The sequence below is a fragment of the Eriocheir sinensis genome, chromosome 67, assembly GCF_024679095.1.
Source record: "Eriocheir sinensis breed Jianghai 21 chromosome 67, ASM2467909v1, whole genome shotgun sequence".
In the NCBI taxonomy this organism is placed as follows: domain Eukaryota; kingdom Metazoa; phylum Arthropoda; class Malacostraca; order Decapoda; family Varunidae; genus Eriocheir; species Eriocheir sinensis.
Window position 1 is genome coordinate 5078014 of NC_066575.1, and position 15049 is coordinate 5093062.

A 15049-nucleotide genomic window follows, 5' to 3' on the forward strand; every position below is an offset into this window, starting at 1 on the left:
AGAAGTTAGTACACGACATCTATGCAAATTTTTGAGTTTACATTGTTATTATGTGGAATTTAGTGACCTTATGATGAAAGCGAGGTTACTGTATGTGCGTGTGTGTGTGGGTGGGGTGGGGGGGGAAGGGGCTAAGTGCATTACTTGTAAAAAAAAAAGTTGGTGACGAACAACAAACGGATTGACACCACAAAAAAAAACTAGGGAAATACAACGCTCTTCTTTTTTTTCCTGGAATGATACGTTGACTCCCGGAAAACATTACCATTACAATATTCTCATCATTCCCTTTTTCATCCGTTCGTTTATCCATTCGTCCTGAAGAAAACTATAATGCCCCTTGTGGTTTTCCGTCTTCTGTCTCCTCATCAGGTCCTACAATACTTCAAGTGTAAGTGCCACAAAAGACTCTGTCCCCTGCGAAGTCCCCAAAGCAGCCTCCCGTAGTGTGCCGTTGAGACTCCGCGCCTCCTTGAAAGTGCCACAGCGCCTTAACCCTCACGGAGAGTGCCATTAAGACAGCGCCCTCAGAGTGCCACAGACAGCACCTTAACCCTCCTGCAGAGTGCCATAAAGACAGCGCCCTCAGAGTGCCACAGACAGCGCCCTCAGAGCGATACAGACAGCACCTAGAGCCTTCTGCAGAGTGCCATTCAGACCCAGTGCCTTCAGAGTGCCACAGACAGCACCCAACACCGGCTTAGCGCAAAGAGAGGCCCCTTAGAAGGCATACTGTTAAAAGTTCCTTCCTTTCCCTCAAAAGTGACGTGGTGAACTCGGCTCCCTGCAAGATGTGGCCTAAAACCTTGACGCTCTTAGAAGTATCGTTAAAAGCATCTGCCCCCTCAAAAACATCATTAAAATTATGTCTCATTGTCTCATTGTCTCATTGAAAAGGGCCTTCAGAACTTTGGCTCCCTGCAAAATCCGTAAGAATAAATCATTAAAAGACACCCTTTTAGGAGTTCCTAATAATATCCAACAAGGAACACTGCTACCTGTTAATAGGAGAGACCGCTTCCTTTAGACTTTTAGAATGAATACTAAAGGCTTTGCCTCCTGTAACGTGTCAATAATGAATTCCATCCCTGAAAAATTATATAATGTCCTCGCCGAAGTTTTTTTTGACGTTTTATTCTTTATTCATTTCCGGAGAATCTTCTCCCCTGCAGTGCGTACAGCAGATAGAGAAGTAATTAGTCACACAGACAAAAAAAAAAATCCGATGGCTCGGTGGATAAAACTCTGGCCTGTCAGGCTGAGGAAGGAGCCCCTCTCAGGCCGCGATTTTTCCGCTGACAGGGAGCGGCTACAGTCCCCCTTGAGCAAGAGGAATGGGACGTGTTGTGTGTGAAGGTCCTGTACCCAGAGATCGACTAGAATGAGCGTCCTCTAATCGGGAGAGTACGTGCTGGCGTGATTGCTCGTGATTGGCCGTGGTGAGTTATACACACACACACACACACACACACACACACACACACACACAGGAAGGATAAACGAGAAAGAAAACTCTGCACGGTAGTTACTCGGTACATTTTTAACTCAACTTTTCTTTTTTTTCCGAGAGTTGCATGCGAGCGAAACAAAGGCCAGCGATTGTTTTCTTGTTTTGCTTTGTGCTCTTGTTTTGCTTGCCGATCCACCTCACCTGATGTTGTCGAGGCGTGCATGTAAAAGGGACGAGAGTGAAGGTCAAGGAGAGGTGAAGTGGCAAGTATGTGTGTGTGAAATGAATGGAGAGTGTATACCTGTGTGTGTGTGTGTGTGTGTGTGTGTGTGTGTGTGTGTGTGTGTGTGTGTGTGTGTGTGTGTGTGTGTGTGTGTGTGGAGAGGGGAGGAGGGAAGGGGGAGAGGAGGAGGTTTCTGTGTTTGTGTGTGATGGTGGGATACTGTGTGTGTGTGTGTGTGTGTGTGTGTGTGTGTGTGTGTGTGTAGGGAAGGAGGGGGAAAGGGGTAATGGAGGGTTGAATAGGGATTTTTTCCTCTCTCTCTCTCTCTCTCTCTCTCTCTCTCTCTCTCTCTCTCTCACACACACACACACACACACACACACACACACACACACACACACACACACACACACACACATTGAGAGAGAGAGAGAGAGAGAGAGAGAGAGAGAGAGAGAGAGAGAGAGAGAGAGAGAGAGAGAGAGAGAGAGGACGGAAGCTTAACTAATGAGTTCCCAATCAAGCATTTGCCAACCCGGTGACCAGACGTGTGTGTGTGTGTGTGTGTGTGTGTGTGTGTATGTGTGTGTGAGGACCCTATAGTAAGAGTTAATTGCGTGTATGAATTATAGTTTTTGTATCTTAATGAGGGTGTTGCCATTTTTGTTTTGTTTTTTATCGATAATGTCACTGTTGTCATCATTGTTGTTGTTGTTGTTATTATTGTTGTTGTTGTTGTTGTTGTTGTTGTTGTTGTTGTTGTTATTGCTTACTCTTTTTTTTTTTCATTTGTAATTTTTGAAGATGTATTTTTCTCCTTCTTTGTCGTTGTTTGCTACTGTTTTATTCGTGTTTGTTTGTTTGTTTGTTTGTTTGTTTGTTTGTATGCATTTATCTTTGGTGCTATTTTTGTTTCTCGGTGTCATTGTAAACTCCTCTTTATTTTTATTTTTTTTTACATCTCGAACGAGGGTGTTTATATATATTTTTTTTTCTCTTGTTTGCCTCTGTTTGTTTACTTGTTTGTTTTGGGTATTGGTTTTCTTTCATCAGCAGTTCTTTTTTCCTTTCTTTCCACCTTTTTTTTTTAATATATATATAATCCAACACACTCGAGAAAATAGGCATTCAAATTAGCATCGTGTGAGAGAGCGCTAACCCGTCCGGCGTCACATGACCTTGCAGTTGCGGCGCCAAGACAAACGCCCCAATAACCAACGCTAACCCGTCACTGTTCTTTTTCTACTATATTCATGTTTATCCTATACTATTACTTTCTCTCTCACCGGGAAGGGCTGTATCTATATTTCTTTTATGTCTATATGAGCCGCCGCCCTTAACTTGGCCCGATTGATTCATGATTTATTGCATCTATCATTTATTTGATTTATGGTTTATTTTATTCATCGATTTATTATATTGTGTATGATTGATTTTATTGTTCCCCGCGGAGTGATTTGCACGAGTCCCCCCCCCCCTCGCCCCCCCTGGAAAAAGTAATAAGGAAACATTAACAAACAACAACAACACCTGACGCTCGTTAATCTTGGGAGGAGGCGCTTCTGACCTACTTACACACACACACACACACACACACACACACACACACACACACACACACAAACACACACAGTAAAGATCTTTCATTGTCGATCACGTAACGAGTGTGTGTGTGTGTGTGTGTGTGTGTGTGTGGTTGGGTAAGTGGAACAGAAGATAAGGTTTGGCATGTGTGTTGAAGGGAAGGGTAAGGAGGGAAGGGGTGCACGTAGGAGGGAAGGGGAGGGGAGGAAATTTGAGGTGAAGGTGTTGGAGGCCATGGTGAGTGTGGAGGTGGTGCTTTAGGTGATGGTGATGATAGTGATGGTGGTGGTGGTGGTGGTGGTGGAGCGAGCGTGCACTTGTTGAATCCAGTTAAAATAAGAGGAAAAAAAACATTATTCAGTCATGACACAGTTTAGTTTCCCTATTTATCTATTTATTCGTCTATCTATATATCTATCTATCAGTCTATATCTATCTATCAATTCATCTTTTCTTTATTTAGTTATTTTTTTATTATTATTTTATTATTACTATTTCTGTTTTTGTTGCTTTTGTTTATGTTGTTCTTGTTGTTTCTGCTGTTTTTGTTCTTATTAAAATCATCATCATCATCATCATCATCATCACTAACACTATCACTCCAGCGCATCAAACAAACATCCTGCCGTAAGAAAAAAAGAATAAGAAGAATAAAAAGAATAAGAATAAGCATACGAGAGTGAAAGAGGAATTTTTAAAGAAACTTACTTATGATATTTTTCTGTGCCGACCGCCCTTCGTGGAGTGCCAAAATGTGTTGCTTGTTGTTGGTGGTGTTTTTTTTATTGTGTTGCTTGTTATGTTGTGTGTGTTGCTGTGTATTCATCTGTGTTTGTTTTCTGTTTGTTTGTTTTCATTTAGTGTTGTCAGTGTTTCTTGTATGAGTGTTGATGAGTTTCTTCCTATGTGTTGCTGTGTGTTACTTTCTCTTCTTCTCCTGTGTTCTATGTGTGTTTTGTGTTGCTGTATTGCTTTTGTCTTGTTTTCCTTAGTGCTGTCAGTGTTTTGTTGTGTGAGTATTGATGAGTTTTTCCATGTGTGTTGCTGTGTGTTACTTTCTCTTTTTCTCTTGTGTTGCTATGTTGGTGTGTTCTATGTGTGTTTTGTGTTGCTGTATTGCTTTTGTCTTGTTTTCCTTAGTGTTGTCAGTGTTTTTGTGTTAGTATTGGTGTGTCTCTTCCTGTGTGTTGTGTAATATTTTATCTTCTTCTCCTGTGTTGCTATGCTGGTGTGTTCTATGTGTTTTGTGTTGCTGTGTTTCTTGTTGTATTAGTCGCTGTTCTTCTGAGTGTTTCGTGTTTTTCTTTTCCCTGTATCGGCATATGACCACAGATGTTGCGCCGACTAAACGAAACTTTTTCCCTGTATCGCTCTGCTGGTGTGTTGCTGGGTGTTGTGCGTTGTGCTCCTCGTTGTGTTGATTCACCACCCCGGCCAGTCTAGTGTTGTGCCCCCTGCAACACCAACACCAACACCAGAAGCAGGGGGGGGGGGGGAGAAACAGGGTGTGATAGATCATGCAACACTAGTACATTGTGGGAGGCTTGTTGTTTTTGTTGTTCTTGTTGTTCATGGTGGTGGTGGTGGTGGTGATGGTGGTGATGGGAGTGATAGTGGTGGTGGTGGTGGTGGTGTTTAGGGAGGGGCATATCAGTGTGTGTGTGTGTGTGTGTGTGTGTGTGTGTGTGTGTGTGTGTGTGTGTGTTCAAGGGCCTTCACCCACTCTTGCTAACGTCATAGGGTACCGTTACGCCCCTGGTGAGAGAGAGAGAGAGAGAGAGAGAGAGAGAGAGAGAGAGAGAGAGAGAGAGAGAGAGAGAGAGAGAGAAATACAGATAGAAAAAGACAGGCAAACAGACGGACAGACAAACAAACAGACAGGCAAACAGACAGACACAAAGACAAACAAAAAAAAACACAGGAATAGACAGAGTTAGACAGATAAATAAACAGACAGATAGACAGACAGAGAAACAGAATAATAACTGTACTAATACTGTTGTAGTGAGAGGGAGACAATGACACACACACACACACACACACACACACACACACACACACACACACACACACACACACACACACACACACACCGGACATCCTCGCTCGGGACACAGAAATACACATAAACTGCCCAATTGTTCCACAGCCGATTATCACGGGCTATTGTTGTTGTTGTTGTTGTTGTTGTTGTTGAGGGTGGTGGTGATGTTGTTGTCACTGCTGTTATTTTTCTTATTATAATTTGATGTAGTAGTAGAAGTGGTAGTAGTAGTAGTAGTAGTAGTAGTAGCAGTAGTAGTAGTAGTAATTGCATATACGTATCTAGGGGTTTAAAGTGATATTCATATTTATATTGTTCCAAGATAACAATGACATATTTTTGGAGAGCTATGGTGGTGGTGGTGGTGGTGGTGGTGATGGTGGTGGTGGTGGTGATGACGCAAACAGTTCATGAGATAATGGTGGCTATTGACTAACAAAAAGATTGTCATAAACGGGAAAGGGGTGTTGATGGTCGTGGTAATGCATTGGTGTTGAATGGTGATGGTGGTGATGGTGATTAAGTGGTGATATGGTAGTGATGATGATATAGGGTGGTAGTGGTGATAGGTGATGATGATAGAGTTGGTGGTGATGGTGATGGGTGTCAATGGTGGTGATGGTGGTGGTGGTGATGGTGGTGGTGGTGATGATGGTGGTGGTGGTGATGGTGATAATAGAGTTGGTGGTGATGGTGATGGGTGTCAATGGTGGTGATGGTGGTGGTGGTGATGGTGATGATAGAGTTGGTGGTGATGGTGATGGGTGTCGATGGTGGTGATGGTGATGATAGAGTTGCTGGTGATGGTGACAGGTGTCGATGGTGGTGATGGTGGTGGTGGTGGAATGCTGGCAAGTATTATTGATTCGGAAACCTTGAATTGGGCGGATCCTAAATGCTCAAGAAAGGGTGAAGGAGAAAGCTGATGGTATGATGGGGAGGGGGAGGGGAGGAGGGCAGTGATGGGGACTTGAAAGGGGGGGGGTTGGGGCAAGGGGGGGAACGTCCTACACTTGATAACAAAGGGTGAGGAGGAATAGGAGGAGGAGGAGGAGGGGAAAGAAGAGAGAAAGGAGAGGGGTTGAGAGAGAAGAGGAAGACGGTAGAGAAGAAGGAATGGGGTCTGGAGGGTAAAGAGAAAAGAGGAATTGGATAAAGAGGGAGAAGAAAGGGGTTGGGAAAGTGTAGGGGAGAAAATGGAGAAGAGGGAAGAAAAGAAGCAGGAATTAAGGTTTTAAGAGGAAAGAGAAGAAGAAAGGGTAACGAGGAAAGGGGTTGAGAGTGTGAGGAAGAAGGAGAAAGAGGAAAGGGATGAATTTAGAGGAAAGGGGAGATGAGGAAGAGGGAGAAGGATTGAGTGAAAGAGAAAGGGAAGAAGATGGAGTGGAATAAAAATGGAAGAGGATGGGGAAGAGAAAAGGAAATGGTTGATTGATTGGGAACATGCTTTATTGTTGTGTGTGTGTGTGTGTGTGTGTGTGTGTGTGTGTGTGTGTGTGTGTGTGTGTGTGTGTGTGCTATTGTCTTGGCGTGGTGATCATCATTCCGGTCTGTCTTTCACTCTCGTAAAACATCACCTTTATTGCGCTTCATCACCTTCGCCGTCCGAGGATCGCAATAGTGGTGATGGTGGTGTTGGTGATGATGGTTCTGGTGGTGAATGAGGTGAGGACGGTGGTGCTTGTGGCCTGCCTGGTGGTGGTGAGTGATGACTGTGTTCTGCATTACCTGACCACTGACCTCTGACCTCCCCTCTCCCCCAGGCCTTCCTCGCCTCCATCAACCGGCGCAACAAGGAGGACAGCAAATCCCTGACCGACGAGAACGAGAACACGGCCGTGGTGGGGGCCGAGGAGGGCGGTGACGGGTGCCCGCTGGTGCCGCCCTCCCCCAGGCTGCCGCGGCGCCATGTCGACGCGCAGCCGCTAGCCAACGGGCACGCCACGCCGCTCGAGCGAAAGTCGTCCTCCAACTTTAAGCTGGGATGTGACGACGACTCGGACGACGACTGCAGCATGACCGTCGAAGACAAGGATGACCCCGGCGTAATCAACCCCGCCTTCTCCTACGAGGAAGACGACGACGACGACCTCGGGCGGGGCGACGGCTCCACCACCTCCGCCAGGTCGTCCCCGGACACCTCTCCCTCACAGTCTCCAAAACTCAACTTCGGGTAAGCAGGAGACCCTTCCTGAACCTTTGTTTTGTTGACCTGTTATAACAACCTCCACGGCCTTGACCACCCGTGACCTGACCCCCGCCGCCTTTGTCCCTGCAGCAGCATGAGTCCGCGGCCCAGCCCCAGACACTCGCCGGTGAGCCACCGGTCGGGTAACCTGAGCCACCGGAGCTCCGTGTCCTCCGTCAGGAAGGGCATCCTCAAGAAGAGCGGCTCCTCCTCCACCATCAACATGGAGATGGTCAACCTCGGCCTCCAGAACGCCGCCATCGCCGCCGGGAACGCCGCCAACCTCAACGGGTACCAGCGGGCGCGCTTCACCGACCCCTACGACGACAACTTCGTCCCCATGGACACGCACCGCTTCGTCGGGTAGGTCTCCCCCCCTCCCCCCTCACGGTAGAGCTGCTTCTCACCACCACTGTAGAGCCGCGGCCGAGGAGCGTCGGTAAAGTCAAGCTTCAACTTAAACCAATAAACTTAAGCCTCTTTGGCCTCTCCTCCCGGCACTGTAGACCTTGCCACCACTTGACTCTCGGGGCAGTAACTCTAGCTGTAGCAGTATGTCTTTGTTGTGTTGTTTTTGTAGCCCAGGTATCTCCCCCCCACCGCCCCCCACCCACCCTGCTCACCCCGCACCGCCCCCCTCCCTGCACAGCTCCTCAGAAGAGAACAACTACGCGATGCAGCAAAAGTCTCTGGGCGGCCACCGCGTCAAGTTTATCCTGGAGACCGGTAAGCCAGACCACGTGCACGGCTCCTACGACGACATCCGGATAGAGAAGATGGAGAGGGAGCGGATCGAGAGGATTGAAAGGTAAGGTGAAGGTTTGTGAGGCCTAGTGTGTACGTTTCTTTGGCGGGTTATATATGCATGATGGCACACGCGACTTGTTGTTGGGGTCACGGGGTTGTGTTAATATCTCTTGAAGCGGAGGCGGAGGGTAGGAAGTTTTTGAGGGGCTGGCGTGCCGGCCGCGACAGGTTTCCCTGCCGCTCGTCAGACTTCAGCTGGCGAACCTTGAGGCCAGCACCAGGTGAAGAGGGGCGTGGATGCTGTGTCTGGCTGTATGCTGCTGGAATGTGCCCTCCAGTGACTGATACCAGTCCTCTTCTTTCAGCGACCCGCCCGCTGCGCATGGCATGCCTCCACTAACACCCCCTCAAACGCCCCCTCTTCATCCCATGACTCCCCATAGCTTAGCTTGCCTTGGCTCGGCAGCACAGCACCGCCACTCTGCTGCACCGCCTCCCTCTTCCGCTTGTCTCCCCGACTTGGTGCCCCAGTCCATGAGAGGGCCGGGTCCGGGAGGGATTCACTACTCTCCTCCGCCCCACGCGTCGCTTCAAGCTCCTGTTCATGTAGGTCATGAAGATGACGACGAGCTTGGTAGCATTACCCCGGAACCTTCTGTACTTCAGCCAGGCGAGACTTTCGTGCAGAAGCAAGACGAGGCTTCCCTTCAGGAACAGAGGCGGGAGCTGCGGGCACTGCTCCTGCAGGACTTGGCAAACTTCCGGCAAGGCCACGGCTACCTGATGGCCAAGGAGTTGGAGGAGAAAGTGGCGGCTCTGAGGTTGAGTAAGAGTGTCCTGCACCGAGTCAAGATCCTCCATTACCTCCGCCTGAGGGAGCGGCACTCCGGCAGCCTCCACCCGGCGCTGCTCGCCGCCAACCCTGACACCCTGCCGCCGCGCCGCTCGGCCCACCTGAGGCGGCCCCGGGCCAGGGCGGGAATGTTCCTGGGGGACTCTCCCCAAGAGAGAAGTCTCCCGCCCATCCCTGAGGAAGACACAGTGGGAGAGGCGCAGAGCCAAGAACACCCCGCACATCGCCATCACCTGGGAATCATCGCTACTAAGGCGGAGGAGCGCCGGCAGGGCGCCGTGCCGCTGGAGGCCCCGCCCGCGGGGGCTGAGAGACACGGCAGCGACGCGCCAGACGCACACCCCTTGAGTCACTCGTCGCCTTACCCCACGGGGCACGAGAGGCCGTCGTTGAAACGAAGATTCCTAAAGAAAAATGAAAAGGCTCTTCCTCAGGGCCCTAATGGGACCGCCGAGGTGCCGTTGCGTGTCAGCAGCATCAGCCATCAGTACCTCGCCTCGGATCGGCCAGAGGCAGCGGAGCCTCACGTCAGCAGCCTCGGCAAAATGGTCCTCAAGATAGAGATCAACTGTATGAGTCCCTGGGCGGACGCTGCTCAGCTTCCCTCCGACTCCACCGAAGCCCCGGGCAGCCCCTCGGCCCCTGCCGGCGGGCGACACACTACCGTCACGGACATCGTGCTTGACGCCGCCTCCCCGCCGGTGCCGGCCTGCCCTACCCCCGCCACGCCTCCCGACGCCTCATATTTTACCCCCGTTGGCCTCAAGAAAGCCTCTGTCCTAGCCTCGTCACCATCCCAGGGCCCCCCGGCCTGCCCTGGACCCTCGGCAGCCCCAGGCCCGTCCCTCAGCCCAGAGGTCGTGTACCAGGACCAGTCCACCTCCCAGGTGTCCCTGCCAAGCTCCGTCCAGGAACCCACTGGGGACGGCCAAGCGTCCCAGCCGTGCCCCCTGAGCAGCGGACCTACCGACTACCTCACCTGGGCGGCGGAGGTGACCCGGGAGGAGGACAGCAGGTTAGGCAGCCAGTCCGGGACCCCCTGCCTGACTAACCCGACGCTGCTGCAACGCCCCCCACCCCCGCCCATCTTGCCGCTTGTCCGCCCCGCCCCGCCCCACCTCGCCCCGCCCGCTGCACTGCTTCCTGCCCCCGTCCCCGTCTCTCTCTCTCTCTCTCTCTCTCTCTCTCTCTCTCTCTCTCTCTCTCTCTCTCTCTCTCTCTCTCTCTCTCTCTCTCTCTCTCTCTCTCTCTCTCTCTCTCTCTCTCTCTCTCTCTCACACACACACACACACACACACACACACACACACAGCCTGACTAACCAGCCCGTCGCCGCCACCAGCGGGCATCGGGTCGCCTCCCCGCCACGTGCTCGCCGCGGCCTTGGCAGGTCGCGGGTCGCGGGTCACGTGGCAGCTTGGCCAACACTTTCTCCGCATGTGGGAGGCTCCACCTTCCACCTTTGCTTCACCGCCGCCAGCCGCCGAGATGACGAGCCATGTAGTCATCCCCATTTGATTTTCCTTCTTTCGTCAGTTTTCTGAGTCCCAAACAAACAATCGGCATGTTAGATGAGCGCAGTAGTAAAACAAACACAGAGGAGGACGGACACATGCAGCAGCGGCACCAGTAGTGGCAGCAGCAGCAGCAGGAGCAGAGCCAGCAACAGAAGCAGGAGTAGGAGTGTGAAGCTTCAAGCCAACACTAGAGTAGTTAGATCAGCACTAATGACCTGTTTCCTCTGCTCCTCTGCCACACCTGAGGCTCTCCCTCCCTCCCCGCCCCCCTCCGCCCTCTGCCCTTTCATCCCCCCTCCACTCATCCTCCCCCCCGCCTCCCTCATCGCTCCTCCTCCGTCACATCAGCTTCATATATTTTCTCAGCTGTTGACCTTCACTAGTTAAACTCACCCTCGAGACGCGACTGTCGGCCCCCACCAACCCCTGGGCCTCCAACACACACACACACACACACACACACACACACACACACACACACACACACACACACACACACACATACACTTAGGCTTACGTCCAATCGATGCCACTTTAAACAACGTCCTCCAGCTCCTGCTCCTCCTCTTAACCTCCTCCTCCTCCTCCTCCTCCTCTGGCCCTCACTTGAGCAAATCGTCATATAATCATCCTTCTAGACCCCAAGGACCAAACGTAGCCTAGAAAAAAAAAATCATGCAACCAGCGCACGAGACAGGATCAGGACCACAAGGAGAAACAACGGATAATGAAACACCATCACCATCACCATCACCAGTCACCATCATCCCTCCCTCGCATGGCTCACGGTTTTAACTCCTACGGCTTTTAACCCGTCTGCTGCGATTGGCACGGATTTGGCCTTCACTGGTAGCCTGGTCACATATCCTCCAATGTCTTTCTCTGCCTCTGTGGTGGGTAGTGGAGTGTTTCCCATGTGGTATTGGTGTGCTGGATATCCCCTCCCAAGGTGCATGACTTTATATTTTTCTTCACTGAATTGTAGCAGCCACTTTTTGTTTCATTTCTTTAGCTTGGTGATGTCTTCTTGTAGGAAATCCGCAGTCAAGGGGCCAGTTTCACAGTTCCCCATGATGGGTTAGTAAGCTCCCAAACCAATACCAGAAGCTTCGAAATTTCCATGTATAGTGTCTGGTGTTTATATTTAAGTTCACAAATTTGACGAAACTATACAGGAAAAGTCTTGTGTATTTAGTGTGGCATCGAAGGCCTCACCATTTTGGATTGTATGGGATTCTATAGTTTGGTTCGGGCTGTTACGAAGACACTGTGTTGGACTGTGAAATCGGCTCAAGGAGTTAAAACAGCCCAATGCAGCAGCAGCGCAGTTTATATATCCTATCCCCGTGCATGCCCCCAAGGATACACTCTTAAATGCATGATAATGAGAGACACGTGTTTTCAAGGCGTATCAAACAGGATATGCCAGTCATTGCAAAGTTGTTTCTAGCTCACGTGATGAATATGACACGATTGGTTTATTAGTCCCAGGGGGAGGTCAAGGTGTTGGGTGTTGGGATAGGTTTAGCCTGCATGACCTCTTGGCCTCTCTTGACCCCTCTTGACCTCCGCAGCGGGAAGAACCTGGAGGTGACGAACATGACGGACCGAGGCGGGAAGAAGTGTCTGTTGTTCTGCGCGGCGATGTTGGTGCTGACCGGAGCTGTGATCGTGGCGGGGCTGTACGGCTGTAAGTGTGTGTGTGTGTGTGTGTGTGTGTGAGAGAGAGAGAGAGAGAGGGGGGGGTACCACTGTTTAAACTCTAGCCTAGGTCCTCTGTCTGTGTGTGTGTGTGTGTGTGTGTGTGTGTGTGTGTGTGTGTGTCATTAGTTCCATTTTGCATTAGGTGGACTCATATTTGAGGGAAGACAGCTGGGTAGGTATTTAATAGATAGTGGTGGTAGGCAGATAGATAGATATGTAAATAGATAGAGTTAGCTATAGAAGTGATTTGGTGAGCAACTCTTATCTTCAGGAGCTGCCTTGTGTAGGGAAAGAGTAAGGAAGAGGGTCATCGCTTGTTTATTGTTTGTGTACTTAAACGGAGACTTGATGCATTTATGGATGGGAAGGGAATTTGGTGAGCAACTCTATCTTCAGGAGCTGCCTTGTGTAGGGAAAGAGTAAGGAAGAGGGTCATCGCTGTGTTTATTATGTGTCTACTTAAACGGAGACTTGATGCATTTATGGATGGGAAGGGAATGTGGTGAGCAACTCTATCCTCAGGAGCTGCCTTGTGTAGACCATCTGGCCCTTGGAGTCTTCTTAGATCATTGAGTGTTAGGAGTCACGTAGCGGCTTTGCTTGTAGGTAGAGAATAAACAACTTTTTTTTCTTATTTTGCCTTCCTGTAGTTGTTTATGACCTTTGACTAATGAAAGAAAACCAGACCAAGTAGCATGGACATCTTTTTTTGTATAACTACGTACACTAAGGAAGGACAGCATTGGTAAAGTGGAAGAGAACTGTTGTATCTCTTAATTAAGGGGCTATTTTACTGGGCAAATTCTCCGTGGATCTTCAAGTCAAACCACGATTTCCGCTAACGTGGCTCTCATTTGTTTCTTGTTACTGATGATGATGGTGAGTAATACCGTCTTCCTTTGGTGAAATCTACCGTAGCTTTGGAAGATCGTGGACACGTCAGAAAACCATGGAAATATGAGAACCACGCCAGCGGAAATCGTGGTTTGACTGAAGATCCACGGAAAATTTGCCCAGTGTAATAGCCCCTTTAGTGTTTGTCTGTACACCATCTGACCTTCCTCTTTCCCTCACCACCAGCTGGGAAACTAAAGACACTCAGGGACTACGGCAAAGGCATATCGAGTGGGCTTTCTGGAGGAGCCACCAATCAGCCCGCCACCAGCCAGCCCTCCCCTACATACGGTAAGGCCAAATTACCGTACTCATCGCATTTCATTTTCGTAGTTGCTAACCGATGACTATAACAACAAAGAACGAAAAACATCAATATTCAACAGATTTAGCACTAACTTTGATTTTCTCACGTTACTTGTGTAGGTACGAGAGTTTGAGGCATAAAAATGATGGATATGATATGTGGTTAATACGATAATTTGGCAACGTAGCGGTAAGCCCACTTCTCAGCGTGTGACCGTGACCGCCTTCCTTCTGCATCTCCTCCTACTGTGTACTCTTACTCTTGTTCCTCCTCTTCCTCTTGCTCGTCTTCCTGCTCCTCTTCCTCCTGCTGTGTTCCCGTTTTCTTCCTTCTGTTTCTCCTCCTCCTCCTCCTCCTCCTAGAGTAAATTGATTTGTGAATATATACAGTAATTTTAGCAGGGAGGTGAATTGAGGTTAACAGGCCCAGACGCTGTGAGAGTGACAGGCCACATTAAGCGTCCTACCAGCCGTCCATCCTGACCCGTTCCTCATATGCTTGTCTCTCCCTTGCAGTGCCCAATGCAATCGAAGGCAAGTTTAAGATCGACAACCACGAATTCACGCAGGAACTGACGGATGTAGACTCGGAGGAATATAAGAAATTGGCGAAGGATCTCGAGGCAGAGGTGAGTGGTGTAACCTCATTTTTGCTATCTCCTCCTCCTCCTTCTCCTACTCCTCATCCTCTTCATCATCAGCAGCAGCCTTTTCCAGTGTTCACATTTATGTCAAAGGTTTCATTAGCTATGTTAGTAATGATTGGCAGATTTATAATAATTTTCACATATGTTCATACTGATTGCCTTCTTGCAGCATAGATTTTCATAACATGCACATAGTGAATAGAATAAAGTAAAAATCACTTTACATGAAGCAGTTGGTTAACGAAAACTTGTTATTTCAGCTGAGGAAGACCTTGTTCCCTGAGCCCGTCCTACATAACGGCAAGGCCATTCTAAACCTGAAGATCATCAAATTTGAGTAAGTGTGTGTGTGTGTGTGTGTGTGTGTGTGTCCTGCTCGGGGGGGGGGCTACGTGTGTGCAGACTGACCAAATTTAAGGCTCTCATTCTTCAATCAACCTAAACCTGGAGAGAGAATTCCGAGTGCCAAACCAATTATAGGCACTAAAAATATCGTGTGAAAAGCCGCAGAAAATCAGAACTCTCGTCACGTCTCGCCTCAACACGGTAAAACTAGGGAACAACTACTTCTCCCCCTCCACCACCCCAGGCCTCCTTGTGAAGCAAAAGAAGTATCCTATGCAGTACCCATGCTATTTTTTCGGTATATTAGAAGCATTTATTGGCTAGATTAACCCTCAACACTCCCTGACCTCCCCCAGGCCCGGCAGCATCAAGGTGACATTCAGGGTGGGCTGGACCTACTACGACGCGGAGAACCAGCAGGAGGCGCCGCTCAACCTGACGGCGGTGCGGCAGAACTTTGAGAACCGCATCGTGAACAACACCCTGTACTTACTGGAAGAGGAGTACCGCGTGCCGCCAGACTCCATCGTGATCGACCGTGAGTGAC

The 15049-nt window shown here is 49.4% G+C and overlaps 2 protein-coding genes across 10 annotated transcripts in view; both read left to right on the top strand.

Annotated features, from left to right (window-relative positions):
• The window catches only part of LOC126987966 (mucin-19-like), a 207597-nt gene that overhangs the window by 176065 nt on the left and 16483 nt on the right, over window positions 1-15049 (top strand). For 7 of the 9 annotated variants that reach the window (XM_050845640.1, XM_050845638.1, XM_050845641.1 and 4 more), the window contains 9 exons: window positions 7065-7474; window positions 7580-7852; window positions 8139-8297; window positions 8602-10104; window positions 12181-12296; window positions 13391-13495; window positions 14027-14139; window positions 14418-14494; window positions 14859-15040. In XM_050845640.1, coding sequence (XP_050701597.1) covers window positions 7065-7474; window positions 7580-7852; window positions 8139-8297; window positions 8602-10104; window positions 12181-12296; window positions 13391-13495; window positions 14027-14139; window positions 14418-14494; window positions 14859-15040 — 2938 coding nt within the window. The other 2 variants (XM_050845646.1, XM_050845647.1) reach the window with 2 other exon arrangements.
• Window positions 1-15049, top strand: part of LOC126987968 (integumentary mucin A.1-like) — an 88417-nt gene that overhangs the window by 66109 nt on the left and 7259 nt on the right. The gene's annotated exons all lie outside the window — the stretch shown is intronic.